This window comes from Dipteris shenzhenensis, chromosome 29 (assembly GCF_047967505.1).
Source record: "Dipteris shenzhenensis isolate YYH24624 ecotype China chromosome 29, Dip_SZ_1.0, whole genome shotgun sequence".
NCBI classification, from domain to species: Eukaryota; Viridiplantae; Streptophyta; class Polypodiopsida; order Gleicheniales; family Dipteridaceae; genus Dipteris; species Dipteris shenzhenensis.
Window position 1 is genome coordinate 41,299,888 of NC_141624.1, and position 21,579 is coordinate 41,321,466.

At 45.5% G+C, this 21,579-nt stretch overlaps 1 protein-coding gene across 2 annotated transcripts in view; it reads right to left on the minus strand.

Annotated features, from left to right (window-relative positions):
• Positions 1-20,807, minus strand: part of LOC147882864 (RNA-binding CRS1 / YhbY (CRM) domain protein) — a 37,236-nt gene extending 16,429 nt beyond the window's left edge. Inside the window, exons 1-3 of one of the 2 annotated variants that reach the window (XM_087400659.1) lie at positions 20,626-20,807; positions 20,147-20,492; positions 4,556-4,960 (exon numbers count right to left, since the gene is read on the minus strand). In XM_087400659.1, the coding sequence (XP_087256785.1) occupies positions 4,556-4,960; positions 20,147-20,492; positions 20,626-20,714 (840 nt within the window). In that variant the 5' untranslated portion in view covers positions 20,715-20,807. The remainder of the gene's footprint in view (positions 1-4,555; positions 4,961-20,146; positions 20,493-20,625) is intronic. The other variant, XM_087400660.1, reaches the window with a different exon arrangement.
• Between the last annotated feature and the right edge of the window lie 772 nt (positions 20,808-21,579).

Below are 21,579 nucleotides of genomic sequence, written 5' to 3' on the forward strand. Positions count from 1 at the left end.
TTAACATGTGGCAAGCCGTCTAAACTATGAGAAGTAGAAGGGGAAGCATCAAGAGACTCCATCTCATCATCCTCAAATTGGATGATGTCCAAAGCGGTATCATCAGATGGTGGCAAGTCTGCACTAGCGGGCTGCATGCACTCATTCTCAGCAAAGAGAACATCTCTGCTGATTATTATCTTCCTGGTAGCAGGATTATAAAGCCTAAATCCCCTACTTTCAGTGCTATGCCCCACGAAAATGCATTTGACACTCTTGTCATCAATCTTTGTCCGATGTGCATCTGGAACCAAAGCATATGCCACTGAGCCAAAAACTTTGAAATGACTAACCTTTGGCTTAAAGCCATACAAAGACTCAAATGGAGTCACATTAACCAAAGCTTTGGTAGGGCATCTGTTCTGAATATAAGTGGCTGTCACAACTGCTTCTCCCCAAAAAGCCTTTGAGACTCTCTTGAATTTTAGCATGCATCTCGTCATCTCCACGAGGAGAGTATGATTCTTCCTCTCACAGAGTGGATTATGCTGTGGTGTGTAAGGGCATGTCAAGTGATGTTTAATCCCATGCTGCTTCAAAAATCCCTGGAATGCATTGACATGTACTCTCCCCCTCTATCAGAGTTGAGTGTTCCAATTCTAGAATTGGTTTGGTTCTTAGCCATAGCTTTGAACTCCTGAAACCAATAGAACACCTCAGATTTTTCTTTCATGAGAAAAAGCCATGTGAACCTGGAGAAGTCATGTATAAAGGTCACAAAGTACCTTGTACTATATGGGCTGAAGCAAGCACCTCATGCGCGGTATCAAAAGATACATCAGTTTTTGATGTCCCAGGGCTTCGTAAACACTCATACAGAGCCAAATCTGTATGTTCTGCAGTAAAAATCAGAATTGGTCATGTTGGTACTATATGTGGATGACATCATACTCACTGGCAGTGATTTGCAGCAAATTACAGCAGTGCAGTCTGCTTTATGTCACAACTTTGACATGACAGATTTGGGCCTATTGCATTATTGTCTTGGCATTGAGTTTTGGCAGACCCATGATGGGATTTCTATGTCAGATAAAGTATTCAAGGGGTTGTTGCAAAAATTTAAAATGGAGAACCGTAAGCCTGTGGCTACTGTTAGAAATGACCCAACAGAGGGTACGCACAGCGGAAGACTTATAGTAATGCCCAGGAGCTCACATAGTGTGTGTGTGTGGGATGTGGAATCACAAACTTCTTAACTTATGTGCATAAAATAGATTTGCAGACTCATCAATAGACAATGAACCAGCCAGATAGAGAAACGACCAAAATATATTTCCGTCCAAAACTATGGACACAATACAAAATAGATAGATCCAGAGTCCCACCAATGGTGTGGTCCTCTGATCTTACCACAAGGTCCTCCTATCTGCTGACTATCTCTAGACTCGAGCCCACCTCGAGCGTCTGTAGACTTTCCGTCCAGTGTGTTCTTCTCCACCTTACTGCCTGTGAATCAGCCTAGGTGGGCGGCCCCTGCCAAGCTTTGTCTGCAGCACACAGGTCCTATTCCACTGCTCCAACCTACTTGTGAATGGCTGGTCCAAAAGGTATGATGATCTCAGCACCTTGCTACCCTAGAAGACAGCCAAGGTCCAGCCCTTCCTGGCTAAGTCTACAGCCCTTGTTGCACTCTCTCACCTCCTGTAGATAGGCCAGAGAGTAGGCTTCCTACTGCTCCTTTCTGCCCTGGAACTGCTGGCTGCTGGATGATTTGTGAGGCATCAAGCCTCTCCTTTTATAGGCCCTAAGGCCTGCTGTAAAAAACCGACCAGCCAGCTTCATACTGGCCGACCAGTCTGCTGCTGGTCCAGCCCTTTAAGGGCTCACAAAACTAGGGCCCTTTGGCCCACACTTCTAGGGCCTTTAGCCCTCCAATCAAGGCAGGGGCCCAGCCTATATAAGGCATGCCACTGCCCACTGGCAGCCCCATTTGCTGCTCCACCAGGCCCCATACAGCCCCGTACACCTGCGCTCCTGACCTGCCATGTCAGCGCCTTTCTGTCCTGCTGGTTCTGCCCTCTGCCAGGCTCTTCTCCAACACCGTACAGTTCCGTACACTGCTGATATCAGCGCCATGCAGATCCATCCTAGCTCCGAGTACCTTCCATGTTCTGTTATGTGAGGTGCTGCCCATGTGGCAGCCCCCTCTCTTCTTTTCCTCTTGGGCACATCCTACCGTAGGTCTCCCTCCCCCACGCTCTCCTCATTTGGGGGCTTACAGATGGGGAGGTGACCTTTCCAACACCCCCTCTCACCGACACATCTCGGCCCAATGCCAACACATCGATGACGATGCTCCAGTAACTCCCTGGTCGTAGTCCTCTGGAACACTTCGGTGTCAAAGTCTTTTCTTGGCTTTTCATCCAGTGGCTCCTGCTCCGCCAGGTCTAGTTCCGCTTCCGCACACCATCCTGGTACACAGGTCCATCTTTGGTAGCACCTCCTGGCACCACCATCTTCCGTCACGTTCCCACCTTCGAACTCGAGCAATCCAGCCGTCACGATCTTCCAGTTGTCCCCCTCATAATGAGTGAACAATCTGGAGTCTTCTAGGCACCATGCTCTGAGGGTCAGTTTCAACCCATCCTTCCTTTGGCAAGGTCTGCAACAAAAGCACATCTCCAGATAACTTGGACTGCAAACTTTAAACGCACCTGACTGAACCTGAGTCACCCTCCTTCTCGCAAGGGCACAATCCTCCAGTCGTGAAAGTCAATTCCCTAGAGCTTCTGAATCAGGGTCGTCCTTCAGCAAGGTCCCTGCCTTCAGGCTCCCACACCTGTGAGCCTCCTACTTGGGCTCTGATACCATGTTAGAAATGACCCAACAGAGGGTACGCACAGCGGAAGACTTATAGTAATGCCCAAGAGCTCACACTGTGTGTGTGTGTGGGATGTGGAATCACAAACTTCTTAACTTATGTGCATAAAATAGATTTGTAGACTCATCAATACACAATGAACCAGCCAGATAGAGAAACCACCAAAATATATTTTCGTCCAAAACTATGGACACAATACAAAATAGATAGATCCAGAGTCCCGCCAATGGTGTGGTCCTCTGATCTTACCACAAGGTCCTTCTCCTATCTGCTGGCTATCTCTAGACTCAAGCCCGCGTGCTCCACCTCGAGCGTCTGTAGAAGCCCGCGTGCTCCACCTCGAGCGTCTGTAGACTTTCTGTCCAGTGTGTTCTTCTCCACCTTACTGCCTGTGAATCAGCCTAGGTGGGCGGCCCCTGCCAAGCTTTGTCTACAACACACAAGTCCCTATTCCACTGCTCCAACCTGCTTGTGAATGGCTGGTCTAGAAGGTATGATGATCTCAGCACCTTGCTGCCCTAGAAGACAGCCAAGGTCCAGCCCTTCCTGGCTAAGTCTGCAGCCCTTGTTGCACTCTCTCACCTCCTGTAGCTAAGCCCAGAGAGTAGGCTTCCTGCTGCTCCTTTCTGCCTTGGAACTGCTGGCTGCTGGATGATTTGTTAGGCATCAAGGTTCTTCTTTTATAGGCCCTAAGGCCTGCTGTAAAAAACCGACCAGCCAGCTTCATACTGGCCGACCAGTCTGCTGCTGGTCCAGCCCTTTAAGGGCTCACAAAACTAGGACCCTTTGGCCCACACTTCTAGGGCCTTTATCCCTCCAATCAAGGCAGGGCCTAAATGCTGGAATTTTCCAAGCAGTACCTTCCAACATTGAGAAACTTGTTGGTGAGCAGTTTTTACCAATCTGCCTATTGGCAATCAAAGCCCAATACCTTAGACAAAGGGCTTGTCTCATTGACACCATTTCCAAGTCAAGACTTGGCTCCAGGTTTAGGATGGACATGGCATACAGGTCACTTGCCCTTTGCGTGTGGATGCATTTGTGATTTCTTTTCAGTCACCTTCTTATGCCTCCAATTCCCTACATGCCAGTGCATCTTTTGGAGCAGGCCCACACAATCGAGCACATTAGCAAATGCTTTACATGGTAGAGACCATGCGTCATTACAGCCATGGCATGACTGAAGCCACCTTGGATAATGCAATAAAATTCCTTCATATCATGCCCTACTTAGACAGTAGCGTGACGGACTCACATGAGAGGTGAATAAGAAAATGAGAAAGATTACGATGCTCAAGAGATTCGCTTATCAGAAACATTAATTACAAGATAGACAAGCTTGACAACTAGCAGGCTGGTGCCATACATTTCCCTCCTTGCTGATGGGCTCAACCCCAAACCAAGGCTGCATTGGACCCTACTCAAAGAGCCGAGTGATTTATGATAGTCACTTACAAGATTACAAATCGGCAATTCACCCATGTATAGTACTACCAGAGCATTCCATTGAATTTGGTATATCCAACTTGATGTGAATTACTGTAAAGCAATATAGTCTTTACATGCATACATGTTCAACACACCCACATATATGAGGAAACATTTATATAAGACTTTCACACAAGTTTCTGTAAATCTCTGAACAAAGATAAAAACCTCAGTTCAAGTGTTTAGGAGGAAAAATAGAAAACTTGCCTTTCTCTTTGAGAGAGTATTTAATGGTATCATTTCACCCTTGGGTTGCTTATAATTTCTCCCTCGATACATTATGATAGTTGTGCCTTGATGGATATCAATAACTATTCCTCCGCTGAGCTTTGCAAGTTCCCTTGCAATTGGTCTGATCTCTTCCCTCTTAAAGATATGGCAGTCAACTTGCACAGTCTCATGTTTTTTCCAATGCATATGCATATTCTGAACAACTCCACCATAGACTCCACGCCTTCCCACAGGCACGTAATTCCTGTTCTTGTAGCCAATTTTTTTCAAAGCTTGAAGTTGTTCTGGAGTGATCAGTTCAGGATCATGGACAGGTTCAGGATCCTTTTCAAGTTCATACTTCTTAAGACGTTGTAGCAAAAGAGCTTTTTTCCTGTTTGCCTACAGCCAAAAGGTTAATATGAGAAGGCATGACACTTTTTTGCATAAATGGACAACTTTCTGCATTCAAAATGAGCACCACCACCATACTTAAAAGAAAGGTCTTATCATATTTTTGATAGTCCGAAGGGATCAAGGCCCCTTAGAAACATCAAACATCAGTATTTACTTCAGGTGGAATGGGGCACAGATACAAATTTTGGCCTAAATACAGAAGTGCAGTTGCCACATCTGGACATTCAAACAATACTTACCTTACTGGAGGGAGGTCTCAGCATTGCCATAGGAGTAAACGAGTGTAAAATTGAATGTAGCACCAACATACCAAGGAAGCAATTCAAAAAAGAACCCATTACAACAAGAGTACTCATAAGAACGAGCATAAAAGGAAAGATTGTACGTGCACAAGTTATGTCCAAAAATAATCACTGTGATCCCTTTAAAAAAACCAATTTTTACGTGTTATACCTTACTCTCACAAGTCCACCACAGTGATGGGCTTGCAGTGAAATAATCAAGACCCTTGAGCGAAGCAAGAAGAAAAACAATCGCAGGGCTGGATCACTCAATACGCACAAACTTATTTGCAGTCTCAACCAACCCATTATACCAAGAAGAGGTGGAGAGACATTGCAAAACTTAGTTCCACTCACTAAGATTTCTCTATCATTGTTTCCTCTTCCTCCTCACCATGGTCAATACTCTCAAGAGGTACCATACGTATGGTACACGTACCAATACATGTGCTATATGGGAAAAAAATTTATGGTACATAATATTGGAATAGGGTTGGCCACCTCCCCATCTGTAAGCCCCCATATGAGGAGAGCAAAGGGGGCGGGGGGGGTGGACCATATGGTGATGTGGCTGCCACATGGGCAGCACCTTGGCTGCCATGTGGGCGGCATGCTCTCAACAAAATACACAGCAAAAATGGGGTGCCACATGAGCTGCCATGTGGGCAGCAAGACCAAAAGGTACCTGGCTGTGATGACGTGGACCTGCACAAAGCGGATGATGTCCACAATAGTATGACAATGCCACGTGGCTGCCAACGATTGGCTGAAGCAGATCTGCACAGGGATTACATGGCAGATGGCATCAGCAATCTGTACTGGCAGCAGGTTGTACGGAGCTGTTTGGAAGAAGCCTGAACAAGTGTTGAAATGGTAGGGTTTTGGGCAGGTTTGGAGGGCCAGAAGGGCCTGGATCAGGTCGGGTACAAGGCAGGCCTACCTGGGCCAATGGCACCCTGCCACATGGCTAAGCAGGGGCGTGCAAAGCCCTCAAAAGAAGTGCCCAGGTGGGTCGGTTTACAGACCCACTGGGTCAGCCCAAACAGGTTGTGGGTCGGTCAGAAAGACCCCGCTGGGTCGGCCAAAATGGGGGACATCCAGCCCCTATGAAAGGGGCATTTGGGGTCTCACTCTTCATCCACCAGAGCAGCAAGTTGCCCTGCAGATTGGAGCAGCAGATCAGCAAGCGTAGGGCAATACATCTGGAGGTCTACAGGAGGCTGAAGGGCTGCAGACAAAGCTAGGAAAGGCTGCACACCTAGGCTGACATCTAGGGCAGCAAGGTGCCAGGATCACGCACGCGATGACTAGCTCTACGGAAGCTCGGCAAGGAGCACGCGGACTCAGGGATCTAGAAATGACAAGGAGATAGTAGGACAACTTTTGGTAAGGTCTTCTTCCCCATGTAATTCCTGGGACGCTTTATCAATCTTCCACTCTATGGAATACCCTCTATCTGGTTCATTTCTAACACGTAAGGTATACCAATGCTATAAATTATTATTAGATTTTTCCGAGAGAGAGAGAGAGAGAGAGAGGTTAATGTCCTCGGGAGGCCTCGCGAGCCTATGGGACAAAGTACACCAATAGAAAATACCTCATACAAGCCTCAGTGGGCTGAAGCAAAGGGGTCTTCTCTGGATATGTGGCTGTCATTTTTGTAGATGGGTGACCATGGGGTGGCAAAGTAATTGCTGCCAGTCTGACATTCCTCTCCTTAGCCTTTATTTCTAACCACATATATTGTTATGTGGGTCTACCTTAAAGACCTTTGCTGCGAGAGAGAGAAGCATATGCATGTAAGCAAGGTGGTTGAAAAGAATGGATGTTGACACATGAAGAAGGATAGCCCTTCATTTGTGGCTCTGAAGTTCGCTTAACGACCACCTTCCCATTTAAGTCTACCCTTAGATTATGACTCATAGACCTACCATTTAATGCATACTAATGCACCCTCTTTGTCATGCATCCCCTAGAACCTAGACATGTAAACATCTCTTTATTGGCCAATGTTACATTATTTATTGGCACCACCTGTACCACTTGGTCCCATTAAGACCCGAGGGTTCTATCAAAACCCTTGATCAAGATTTGTGCAACATAATAATGTCATCCCGATAATAATGTCAAATTGATTGTGGTTAAGTGAGCTTAGTTCTAAATCCAACTTTTAATTAGAGCTTGAGTTGAATTAACTAGACCTAAAATTTTGCCCCAATACCCCTAAATATTCAATTGTTTATAGAAGTCGACTATAGGGTTCACCTAGACTTTCGAAGACTCAAACTCTAGTGTAAAGCATAATTACCAAGGGACGGGAACATCCCGATAATGTCCGATGAAAAAAGAGGAACATTGGACCCAGAAAGGGAGCGATACATCATATGACACATCATCATATAACAAAATAATGCTAGAACACAAACACTGCTCTAAACTTTCCATTTCAGCTTTAAACTTGGAAAGCACACACAAATTACAAGAAAAGGAGGCCATGCCCGAGAAGTAACAGCCCATGTAATACATTGCCACAAACAAGTGCCTCAGGCCCTCAGCCTTCAATACAAAATAGGCAAAACTCATGCATCAACTACACGATATATGGGGGGGGACCAAAGAGTACGAAATGCCAAAAATATGGAATGCCACGCACCGGCATTCCAAAAACGTGCAGGGCACGGGTGTTGGAAACGTCACCTCCCCATCTGTAAGCCCCCATATGAGGAGAGCATGGGGGAGGGAGACCTAGAGCATGTGCCCAAAAGAAAAGGTAAGGGAGGGGGCTGCCACATCAGCAGCACCTCACAGGGAAAGGACAGCCAAAAGGGGCTGCCACATGGGAAGCACAGCAGCCTGGCAGAGGCGCTTCAAGGACTGTCTGTACGGGCTGGAACAGGACCCTAACGGAGGCACACAGGAGGGCGGACTGAGGCAGCATGTGGCGCAGCAAAGACGCACACGTGTGGGCAGGACAGGGTGCCGGAAAGGGGCGCAGCAGAGGTGTCCCGGCAGGAGGGTCGGCCATCTTGGAGGGGCTGGTTGGGCTGGTTGGAGCCAGCCAACCAAGCCTTATATAGGCAGACAGTAGGGGCTGGGACCCTGCCTTGGAAGGAGGGCTAAAGCCCTTGGAGTGTGGGCCAAAGGCCCTGGAAAAGAGAGCCCCAAAAGGGGCATTTTGAGGCAGTAAAGTCAGTCAAGGAGGGGCTGAGTGGGTCGGCCAGATCTCCCCCTCCTGGTCGGTTTTTGCCAGCCCCCTTGGGGCCTATAAAAGGAGAGGCATTTGGCCTCATTCATTCATCACTTGAAGCAGCAGTTGGGGAGCAGACAGCAGCAGCCACAGGCCCACCCTTGGACCTACACACAGGAGGAGGAGGAGGCTGACATAGGGCTGCAGACTGAGCTCAAGGTGCTGCCCACCTAGGCTGGCTTCTGGACAGCAAGGTGGAAGGGATCTAGACAGAGAGTCTACATATGCTCGAGGTGGAGCACGCGGGCTCAGAGATTTACAAGTGCCAGGCTTGTAGTTGAAGAACCTTTTGGTATTGTATCATGTCCTAGTTTCTAGATGGACGGAAATATAAAGTGTTGCTTCTATATTTGTCTCTGAGCATTGTCTATTTACTAGCTTGCACATCTATGCACATAAGTTAAGAAGTTTGTGATTCCACACCCCACACCACACTATGTGAGCTCCTTCTATCAGTCTTCCGCTGTGCATACCCTCTGTTGGGTCATTTCTAACAACGGGCACTCTAGTGTCCTAGTCAGCACAGGTGGCGTTACGGTGCTGTTCCAAGCATTTCCAATTGCCCTGTTTCTCTGGAAACGGTGTTTTCCCATTCCAAGAAGGGAGACTGACTTTCCCTACTAACTATAGTCTAGAGGCCTCATAACTGCATTAAACTTTCCCAAAGTGATTCCTAATATGTGCTGGGGTGCAGGATAATCAGGAACAGCATGTTCCCTTAGAGCATGCCATTGAGGCTTTGCGGGATGAGGCGGATGAGGCTAAAGAATTGGATGCAGAAGCTCTTTTTAAGGTGCAGTTGGCAAGTGCAGTGGGAATGGTCAACCCAGCCATGGAAATTGGCGGCAATGCCCAGAGCATGGGACAAACAATGGCATCTCCATTTTGCAGCCACCTGTGTATGACAATGTTGCACCCAAGGGCAAGTTGAAGACTTCAAAAAAGGTGGGGCTGCAGTCAAGTTTGAGACCTTCAATGGAATGCAGGACAGGCTAAAGGCCTTGACCTTTTTACAACAGGTTGATGCAGCATATGCCGGTGGCAACTTCACAGAGTCATCAAAAATCAGCAAGGCAGCCACCTTCCTCAAAGGCAATGCACCTCAATGGTGGACCAACTTGCTTTTACAAGTGTTTCCAGGCTCAAGCTGCTTGGCTCACCACCACCTTTGAGGTGGATATTATGACAGCCTTGCACAAGCTAGATGCAGCCAATTGCAAGAACGTGGAAGAGTATAATAAGAAGCTCTGCGAAGCATTACTGCCCGTGAGTTCTTACAGGGGTGTGGAGCTGTCAGAACAGATTGAGAAATATTGTCGTGGGCTGCCAAAGGAAATACGGGATTACTATACCAAAACATAAGTTTCTAACATGTCTCAGCTTATTGAAAATGCCACTACAGTATACGCCCTCTTGCAAGTATAGACTTCAGGGTTCGAGGGCAGTTTGAAAAAGAGCGGACAGATTTTCTCTTTCAGTTTATAGATTGCTTTTCTAACTCCCTAACCCAAGAATTACCTCCGAAACGCCCTAAGGATCATGCCGTAGATGTAATCCCAGGAAGCAGCCAACCAAAAAAGCCTCCTTACAGGGTTAGTGCAGCCCACCAAGAGATCATGAACCAGGTAAAAGAGCTCTTGGAGAAGGGGTTGATTCAGCCAAGTTCTTCCCCCTATTGTTCACCCGTCTTGTTGGTGCAAAAGAAAGATGGATCCTGGAGGATGTGCATAGATTACAGAGCTCTAAATAAGATAACAATTTAAAAAAAGATTCCCTGTACCGAGGATTGATGACATCTTGGATAGGCTAGGGGGGTCTGCAATGTTCAGCCAGATAGATTTGAAGAGTGGCTACCACCAGATTAGGATATGGCCTGAAGATGTGCATAAGACAACTTTCAGAACCACATTTGGCTTGTATGATGCCATTTGGGTTGACAAATACACCTGCCACCTTCAATCAAATGATGGACAGGATCTTCAAAGAACACAGAGCCTTTGTTGGCAGCTTCTTTGACGACATCATAGTGTTCTCTAAGGGCGAAGCTGAACATAAAGAGCACTTGAAAGTTGTTTTTGTACAGCTCAGGAAGCACAAGTTAAGAAGAGTGAGTTCTTCATGCACGAGATCCACTTTCTGGGGCACATAATATCTAAAGATGGAGTCAAGATGGACCCTGCCAAAGTGAAAGCCATAAGGAATTGGCCACCGTTGAAGAATATCCATGAAGTACGCAGCTTTCTTGGTTTATGCTCATATTATAGGCGGTTTATCCGCCGCTACTTTGCAAAGATAGCATCACCGCTTCACACTCTACAGAAGAAAGGAGTGCCTTTCAAATGTGGTACCAAAGAAATTGCAGCATTTGAGGAGCTTAAGAAAAAGCTATGCTCCGATCCTATCATTATCTTGCCAAATCTACGCAAACCCTTTTGCTGTCCAATGCGATGCCTATGGGAGCAGCATAGGAGGAGTGCGTATGCAGGATGGAAGAGTGGTTGCATATAAGAGCAGGGTGCTCAAAGATGCTGAAATGAATTTCAAGATCTATGAGAAAGAGATGGCAGCTGTGATACATGCTTTTCTATTTGGAAACATTAGCTTTTAGGTGCTGATTTTTATGTGCAGACTAGCCATCAATCCTGGAGGTACTTTCTCACTCAAAGAAATGTGAGAAGATGGTGAGTGAGAGAGAGCAAGAGAGAGTAAGAGCTGGAAGCTTGGAAGCTGAAAGCGTAGTTGCAATAGAAGAGTGTGTGAGTGTACAACACAATGAGAGAAAGATAAGGTTTTGTCCTAGTGACAAAACCTTAGTAGTCACTAACCATAGTTAGTGAACTAACTGCAGTTAGGGGAAAAAACCTCTTAAAGAGGGAAAAGTGCCCCTAACTAGCTTATTATATTACATTGGTCACTGCTGAATTATATCTATAATTCTAACACCCCCCTGCAGTGCCAATGTCATGTACAAGGCTGATCAATCACCAAACGGATATAAGTTCAGGGCACTGCGAAATGCCTCAAACTTTTCACGTGGTAGTGCTTTGGTGAAAATATCTGCAACGTTGTCATGTGTGGACACAAAGATCATATTGATCTCTCCTGCATGCAACTTCTCCCTGACGTAGTGATAGTGAACCTCAATGTGCTTCGTGTGAGCATGAAACAGTGGATTCTTTGCCACTACAATGGCACTCTGACTATCAGTGAGAATTGGAGAAGGACCCTCCAAAGACAGATGAAGATCAGCAAATAGACATCGCAGCCAGACACATTCAACTGTTGCTGTGAAAGCTGCCCTGTACTCAACTTCACATGATGAGGTAGCCACTGTAGATTGTTTCTTGCTCAGCCAGGAAATGCAAGATTTACCCAAAAAGAAACAATTGCCACTAGTGGACTGCCTAGTGTCATAATCACCAGCCCAATCTGAATCACTGTAGGCATGCATCTGCAAGTCACCCCCCCTGGGAAATAGTAAGCCAAAAGACTTTGTGCCGTACAAATAACGGAAGATGCGCTTAACTGCCTGCCAATGCATAGTTTTTGGGCTGTGCATGTACCTGCTCACCTGAGATACTGCAAACTGAATATCAGGTCTAGTGTTGCAGAGATATATGAGGCATCCAACAGCCTGACTGTAAAGTGTGGCATCAACTGATTCTCCTGCATCATGCATTGTGAGTTTCAGCCCCGGCTCCATAGGAGTGGCTATGGGCTTACACTCATGCATGTTAAATCTGTCCAAGAGTTTCTGAACATACTTGGACTGAGACATAACAGTGCCACGTCTCTCATGAGAGAACTGGATCCCCAAATAAAAGTGAAGCAGCCCCAAATCTGACATGTCAAAGTTGGTCTGCAAATCAGCTTTGAAATCTGCAATTTTTTCTTCATTGGACCCTGTGAGCAGTAAGTCATCGACATAAAGAAGGATGACTAATATTTCCCCCCCATCCATCTTGATGTAGAGGGTGCTCTCAGTAGGACTATTGTGCAGCCCCTTGCTGGTCAAAAAGGCATGTATCTTGGCATACCATGCACGAGGGGCCTGTTTCAGCCCATATAAAGCTTTGTTGAGCCTGCATACTTGAAGTGCATTTGCTGTAATTTCAAAGCCCGGAGGTTGTTTGACATACACCTCTTCCAGCAAGTCCCCATTTAAGAAGGCTGTTTTTATGTCCAACTGATGAACATTCCACTCAAAATGTGCAGCCATTGCAATAACTGATCAGATGGTGGTCATCCGGGATGTAGGAGCGAATGTCTCCTCATAATCTATGCCCTTTTTCTGAGCATAGCCTTTAGCAACCAGCCTTGCCTTATATCTGTCAATGGAGCCATCTGGCTTCCGTTTGACCTTGAAAACCCATCGTGTGCCAATGGCATGTTTACCCTGTGGCAAGTCCACAACATCCCAAGTCTGATTTTTTGCAATGGACTGCAACTCATCGTGCATGGCATTCATCCAATGCACATTATCCTTTGCCTCTTCGAATGTGGCAGGCTCCTCCTCATCAAGGAGAGTACCTGCATATGCTGATTCCACTGAATTAGCACCTTCCATGTGCCTTGCTGCACTGCGAGTCCTGCCAAATAACGGAGCATCAAGTTTACTCTCCCTGAGAGTCTGTAACAGCCAGTTTGGGACTGTTTTTGCTGCATGTATGTCTGCAATTTCTTGCTGCACTACCTATTCCACTGCCTGTGGAGGGGGCAAGACATCCTGTGGCGGAACTGAAGCATCTGGAGGTTGCTGTAAAATCTGATTTGCATCAGAAAAATCAGCAGGGGAACCCAAGGCAATGGGTAGCAACCCCTCAAAGACATCCTCTGAAGACGAAGGCATTTGAAATTCAGCCTGAGTGTGAGCTGAATTTTCAGAAAATATCACATCTCTACTTACTATGATTTTGCGTGTAGCAGGATTGTAGAGACGGTACCCCTTGCTTTCTGCACTGTATCCAACAAATATACATTTGATGGCTTTATCTGACAATTTGTACCTAAATTCAACTGGCACATGTGCATAAGCAAGGCATCCAAAGACTCGGAAGTGATCCACTGAAGGCTTCCTGTCATTCCAGACCTCATAAGGAGTTTTTGTTTTTAAAGCCTTAGTGGGAGCCCGATTCAAAATGTAATTGGCACACATCAAACCCTCTAGCCAAAATTTATGAGGCATGTGTTTGCTTTTCAGCATACATCTGTCCATCTCCATGAGGGTTCTATTTTTCCTCTCAGCTTTGCCATTTTGCTGAGGGGTCAGCCTGACTGTGAGCTGATGCACAATACCCTTGCCTTTGAGAAAAGCATCAAATTCTGCATATAGGTATTCCCCACCTCTATCCGTGTGCAATGTCTGTATCTTGAGTCCGGTTTCATTTTCAACCACGGCTGAAAAGTGTTTAAACACCGTGAACACTTCAAATTTCTTTTTCAGCCCATAAACCCAAGTAAAATTGGAGTAGTCATCAATAAATGTAATGAAGTAGAGATGACCCCCCAACGATGGAGTCCTCATGGGACCATAGACATCACTGTGTATAAGCTGTAATTTGCGGACAGCTTTAACTGAACCATCCTTCTTGAAGGGGAATCTATGCATCTTACCTAAAATGCACCCTTCACAGGCATGTGGAGGAGGTATCTCAAGAGGTGGCAATGCATCAACCATTGAAAACTTCTGAAGTGTCATCAAGCTATTGTAATGCATGTGGCCATATCTGGCATGCCACAATTCTGCATTTTGCATGGCAGCTGTAGGGGTAGAAACTGCAAGAGCATGGGCTGCTCTTTTCTCAAAAATATCAAGCTGAAAAAGCCCACGCAGCAGAGTACCAGATAACCTTAAGGCATAGTCAGCTTCCCTGTCTCGGACAGCACATTTGTCATCCTCAAAGATGACCTGAAATCCCCCTCTGTTAAGAGTGGACACTGAAAGGAGATTTTTGGTTATGCCAGGCACATATAAGACATCTGAAAGTCTGAAAATCGAGCCATCAATGGCAGTGAGCTCAACCTCTCCTGTGCCACGTACTGAATATGATGAGTTGTTGGCACAAGTGACTTTCTTACCAACGGGAGGTAAATGCAAGGAAGTAAAAAGACACTTCCTAGAAGTGATGTGCTTGGATGCACCGCTGTCAAAATACCATGTGTTCAGTGTTTCATTAACACTGAAAGCAGATGCATCTGTAGAAGAGTCATAGCTGCAAGTCAAAAATGCATATGTATCATCACTGCAAGTGCCTGTACTATCCCGAGCATCTGGAACAGCCAACCTAGAATCTGAAATGCAAGATAAAAAGGCATAATCCTGTCCAACAAAGTTGGCTGCAGCATCCCCACTGTCAGATGCATGAGGAGCTGAATCTGAAACAGCCATACCTAAGCTGTTTTTCTTTTCTTTTGCAAGCCTTTTCCTGCATTCTGCTATGTGATGACCTGGCTTTTTGCAGTAGTGACAAAAACCCTTCTTCTTGGGCTTACTTGCATCATTTTTAGCCTTTTGTGAAGGCTGTCCTGACCCACTGGAAGGCTGATTTACTGATGTCTTTGCCTGTCCCTTTGTTTTTTATTTAAATTTTGAGAGCATGGCTTGTTCACCTACACGTGAAGCCAAATTTTTCCTGGTCTGCTCTTCCTGAAGCAGAAGTCCTATCAACTCATGAAAAGTGAGAGGATTTGCACCCCCCCTCAATGATAAGTTCAGCGAAGTGTGAAAGCTGAGATAAGACTCAGGAAGAGAATTCAGAGTGGTTGTAATCATCTCTGTTTCATCTATGTTTAACAATTGCTCTCTGAGATCCTGTAGCTTTGTGAGGTGGACTGACATGGAGTCACCCTCTTCCATATGTGTATTACTCAACTCTCTAGAAAGATACCCTTGCATCATTCCGAGCTGCATACATGCTTTCCAAAATATCCCACGCTGCCCTGGAGGTCTTACACGACCGGATATGCGGAATGATAAATCTTTTCACTGAAAGAGAGATGCATGACAGAGCTAAGGCATCCCATGAATCCCATCTCTTCTGCTCTGGAGTAGTGACTGTAGCTGCACCAACAACTTGTCCTGCAGCTGCACCCTGTGCACGACCTCTTCCACCTCCTTGCTGAGGAGGGGTAGCAGGTGCAATATCTGCTGGTCGGATCTGATCTCATCCCCATTGACATAATTGCATAAATTTCGAGAAATCAGAATCTTACGTACCATGAAACTCCAGAGGGAGTTTCATGGTACCATCCAACTTGTCTTCTTGTGAAAGACCACCGAACTGGAACTCATTCTGATTTTGATGGGCCATATCTGAGAAAAAGATTGAAGTAGATACAAAGCTGAATTCCCTTACTGGGAATGAAATGCACAACTCCCAAAAAACACAGCCAAGCACGGGCTGTAAATGCAACTTAAGTTTCTGTACTTGCACTGTCAGAAATCTGTCCAAGCATCAAAAAAACTCTCCAAAATCTGCCAAAAGTGCTTCAAACACTCCAAGAAAGGCAATATGAACTGAATACTCCAAAAAAATGCTCTCCCAACACAAAAGCCCCAATTTGTGGCTTGAAATTGCAACCAGAAAGGGGCAAAATTACTAAAAGCCCCAAATCTGCAATTTCTGAACAAAAGCCCCAAATTTCAGACTAGATCAGCAGATCTGTCTGCAAAAGCCCCAAATTTTAGACAAAATCTGCAACTTTTTTGCTCCAGATGTAGCTCCGAAACTACACAATGATTGCAATGTCTGCAACATACAAAATGCCCCAAATGTACTCCCAAAAGACTGAGCCAAACTATGGTTTTCTGCAAGATGTGCCTGCCAAAGAACACCTGCAGATGAAGGAAACCCCGTGCAAATCTGCAGATACAAATCTGTAAGTACAGATTGTACGGATGAACAGGTTGTTGCCAGACGTGTGGTACTGAAGAACTGCACGTAGATCTACGGAAGGTACGGCTGGTACGGTAAGTACGGAAGCAACGACTACACGTATGATCTGGTACGGTACGTACGATCTGGTACGACAAGTACAGAAGTAACGGCGCAGGTACGGTCAACAATGACGAGCTGTATGGCGCTGTACGGGGGCTGTATGGCCCTGTACGGGGGCTGTACGACGAAACTGTACGACGGGATTCCGTACATTTGTACGGACTGTACGGACGAGATGATGCAGGCTGTAGCTGGAGCTGAACAGGGAGATTGGAGCTGGAGGCAAAGAGTAGGAGCTGAAGGGAGCAAGGAGCACGGAGCTCTTGAACCTGCTCTGATACCAAATGTGAGAAGATGGTGAGTGAGAGAGAGCAAGAGACAGTAAGAGCTGGAAGCTTGGAAGCTGAAAGCTTAGTTGCAATAGAAGAGTGTGTGAGTGTACAACACAATGAGAGAAAGATAAGGTTTTGTCCTAGTGACAAAACCTTAGTAGTCACTAACCATAGTTAGTGAACTAACTGCGGTTAGGGGGAAAAACCTCTTAAAGAGGGAAAAGTGCCCCTAACTAGCTTATTATATTACATTGGTCACTGCTGAATTATATCTATAATTCTAACAAGAAAGCTGTCAGAAAAACAAATGCGGTGGGCAAACTTCCTTTCAATGTTGTGCATGTGCCTGGCAAGAAAAATGTTGTTGCAGAAGCACTTTCTAGGAAGCCACAAGTCCTGATGCAGTATCAAAGAAACCGCAAGTTTCAGCTGTCACAATTGCATACCACAGTGGGCTTGATGCCATGAAGGATCAGTGTGCCAATGATGATGACTTTGCAAGGATTTTTTATCAACTAGGTGAGGGCCAGAGACATGACCACTATCTTCTTAAGGATGGTTTTCTGATGATGCCTGACAGACTTTGTGTCACAAAGCAGTTGAGGCCAAAGGTTTTGATAGAGAGTCATGCCCTTCCATATGCAAGACATAGAGGCATTGAAGCCAAAATCAAAGAAATGGAGCACTTCTCTATTGGCCAGCTTTGAGGAAAGATGTTCAGGCATATGTGAAGACATGCATCACTTGCCAAAAAGTGAAATATGACAGGCAAAAGCTGGCTGGATCGCTACAGCCATTGCCTATCCCAAACAACCCTGGCAAAGCATGCCATGGACTTTATTTTTTATCTGCCTCGTACACCGGCAGGTCGTGATGGTATTTGGACCATAATAAGATCTGTTCTGGAACCAAGATCTCATCCAGTTCCTCCATTTCAGGTTGTTTCTCATCAAGTATCTCTTCAGGCACATCTCCCCGTAAAGGTTTCAACAAACTCACATGAAAGGCGTTATGAATTGTCCAGTGCTGTGGTAGCTTCAGTCTGTAAGCTACATCATCTATCTTCTGCAAGACTTGAAACGGTCCATACTACTGCATTTTCAGTTTGGTGTACACATTATCCTTGCCTTTCATACGCTTAAGTTTTGCTTTCTGAAAATGCAGCAGCACCCAATCACCTTCTTTCAAAACCAACTCGCGCCAGTGACGATCGGCTGCTCGTTTCTTGTTTTCCTTGCTTTTCTGGAGGGCTTCCTTTACCTTGTTATAGGCTGCATCCAAACTCTCCACATATCGATCTGCTTCAAAGATCTTTCTTTCGTGTGCAAAATGGGAGGTTCCTTTCTTCCAACCTCTATTATTTCAAAGGTTGCTTTCCCTTGGAAGAATGCATTGTATTGTTGTAGGCAAACTCAACCAGTGGCAAAAACTGTTCCCATTTGGTTTGCTGGTCTGAAACATAGCATTTCAAAAGATCCATGTCAGTAGAATTTGCCTCTTCTGACTGCTCATTTGACTGGGTGGAAAGAGGATGAAAATTCAGCGTAGTGCCCATGTTCTCAAAGAGATCTATCCAGAAAAGGCTGGTCATACAGGGGTCTCGATCACTGACAATGGATTGAGGCATCCCGTGATGTTTAAAAACATGAGACATGAATAGTCTTGCCCTCTAATATGCTGTAATTTTCTTCCTCACTAGAATAATTTTTCGCGGAAACGAAGAACCTTTAGGGAACTCGACCGGTGGGCCTGTTTGTTGGATGGAGGAAGGTGAACTGGCAGATTCACCTAAGGTATTGCAGCTCTACTTGGAAGCATTTCAGCTTGAGCCCACTGCGGTGCAGCCTCATACAAGCTCAACAGAGCAGAGGTCTGGAGCATTGCCTGATGCTCAAGAGGGGGGTAGCCCACAAGAGAACCATCACTGTACCAGGCTTCGGTTTCGTCCCAGCACCTGGATAGATTGATTGATCTAGCCCACTATGCAGTTGTAGTTGACTTTTTCTATGATTATGATTTTGTTAGCATAGATTAGTACTCAGCAAGGGTCCTAGCGTACCCTTTGCTTCAGCCCACTGAGGCTTGTATGAGTTCGCTTTTTGTGTACATTGTCCCCTAGGCTTGTGAGGCCTCCCGTGGACATCTCTCTCTCTCTCTCTCTCTCTCTCTCTGTGCACGCATCCCAAGACTCCTTTCTCTCTCTTGCATGCTTCCCAAGGTGGAGATTCCTTGCTATGCCAACCTAATTATTTACTATACGGCTTGTAAGGCATGTTGTGCGCATCTCGAGACGCATCTTTGTTGCTATGCGGGCTCTTTTCGCCTGTTGTACGGCTCTTTGCACGTAACCCGAGGTACAATTGTTGGTGTACGGACTGTTCTTCTCTCTCTCTCTATTGCAATTCTTTCTACTTCTATCCTACCTGCTAGATCTGCTATCTCTTGGAGGAGTTCTGGCTTGGAATGGAGTTTCTAGGAGCCGGTTTGAAGCCATTTGGAGCGGGTTCAAACTCTTTTGCTGATGTTCCTTTGATCGCACGTGATTGAGGGTCATCTATGCTTGTTGTGGGCCTCGACAAAGGATAGGTACAAGGGCAGAGCTCGCCCGTCTTCCACAGACAACGGGTGCAGTCGTTCTGACCTTCCTCTTGACTTCATTTGTCATTTTTGTTGCTCTTTTGGTTGTTTGAAGTCTCTCCCTTGGCCACTCAAGCTTGACAGACACCCAGTCACAGAGCATGTGCCAAGATTGGTGCCAAAGGGGCAGTGTTGTGATTTCATTCAGGCCTTGTGGTCACTTGAGCATTTCTAGGACTTGTGGAATGCATTGCCACTCACAATTGGACATAGACAATGGTGAATGCCTCAGCCTTGCCTTAGCAGTTGGGTACGAGTGAGTGTTGGGATTGGAAGCATCTTGAAGCCAAGAATTGGCTTGGACAGTGGACTGCTAGCGAAGCAGAGTGCAAGGTAGAGCCCTTGATGTTAAAGCACTTTTTCCATTGCCATAAGAATTAAATAAATACCGAAAGGGGCACTAAAGCATTTGGGGCCAATTGGTGTTCTTGTGTCTAGTTTCCGAGCAAGGGCACTCTAGCCTCCCTTTAAGTGTTTTCAAAGGTTGTTTTTCAGTAGTATCTAACTATGGAAGTGGCTGGAAATGATGCAATGTGGCTGTAAATAGTGTGGATGCTAAGCTAGTTACAGTTTACTGCCCTTTGGTTTACTGAAGGCCGGTTTCAATTATCTGCAGACTAATGTTATCGCTGTATTACGTTAAGCAAGTTATTCACAAGCCACTAGCTATATACAACCGTTAGAAGGTTATGAACAAATAAGTGACTGCCTAAAGTGATTTGTGTCATGTTTTGCACCTTTTGAAGCCGCCAATTAAGCCTTTCTTCCTCGGACATGCTTGCTTTTATCATCTTCGTTCTCCTTCTTAACTGTTTAAATTCTCTCTGGGCTAAATCCTTCTTCTTCCGATTCTCCACCCGGGATTTCGTGCTCATATGTCGAAAGCCAATGTGTACGTCCCGCCGATGTAAAGCCACAAAGGAAGATCCAAATCGTGCAACCTCCCTCGAAAACAGCTGACCAGGGCAACTTGAAAGGGAATCAAGGAAACTTCTGGAGGTGCATTGAGCGAAATGCTGCTGGTTTGTCCCGCTCCATTGCGGCACCTGAAGCAAAAAATCCTCGTCCAGCCCCACCAAAGAGCTATAGACACCGTAAGGGCTCGTGCAGGATTGTAAGATAAAACAAATAGGGACTTGAAGTAGGGAAAATTGGACAGCAATGAGTCGAAATGCAACAGAAGTCATGCAGAGAAAGAAGACTGAGGCAAGCATACCAGTTCCCTGCGTTGGGGTTGATGAGAGCTCGGAGAGCTAGTCCAGGCAGCGCTCTTCCATGCAGTTTTCGCAATGGAGAAGGAGTCATGGCTTAGGCTTCACTCCCCCCCCTTGTACATGGTTGAGGGGTTTTACTCAGGTTTTGCAAAGTTGATATTTGCTTGTGCTCTTTGTTCCTCGGAAGACACTTCACACCAAAACTTGTGCGCACCCAAAAAGATCCTCTGATCTTGCATCCAACTTGGCTATCTCTACTGCTAATTTTGAATCTTACCTCGCATAGAGAACATGCATCAAAAGAGAGAAATGTTGTAGGAATTTAGATTGAAGCAACATCAAGAATATTAGAGTCCAATAGTATTGCAAAGAAGTTTTATGACTAAATAGGACACTAGCATATTACCTGAATATCAGTAGTTGTATTCGTATTGCAATTTGAGAATCAATAACTTGCACACACCAGTCACATAGGCCTCTTTGACTTTTTACATGCATGAAAAAATACACTCAAAATAGAAGGTAAAAACCGTTGTAAGTTTGCAAGATAACTTATCTAATTTTGAGGCAACATACACTTTTGGCACAATCGCTTTTTTGGCAGTATATAGTTTTGCAAAATAGCTTTTAGTTTTTTTTTGGCAAAACAGCTTGTTTGGTAGAATGGCCTTTTTCTTTTCTTTTTGGTAGAACAACATTTTTCTTTGTTTTATGCAGAGTCCATGCTAAAAGGTGAGTTCATTCACCCAAAGATAGAAAGTGTGAACTTCACAAAAAATCCCCAAAAAACTACTAATAATCACAAAACATCGCCCCAAGTTGATTCTTAAGCACTGTCTCCTAGCAAAGACAGTGCTAACAAAATTGCCCTGATTAATACATATAACAAGTGTGGGAGCCTCATGTGCACCCCCCTAACAAAGGTTTTGTAATTCAGTTCACATTGGGTAGAAGCC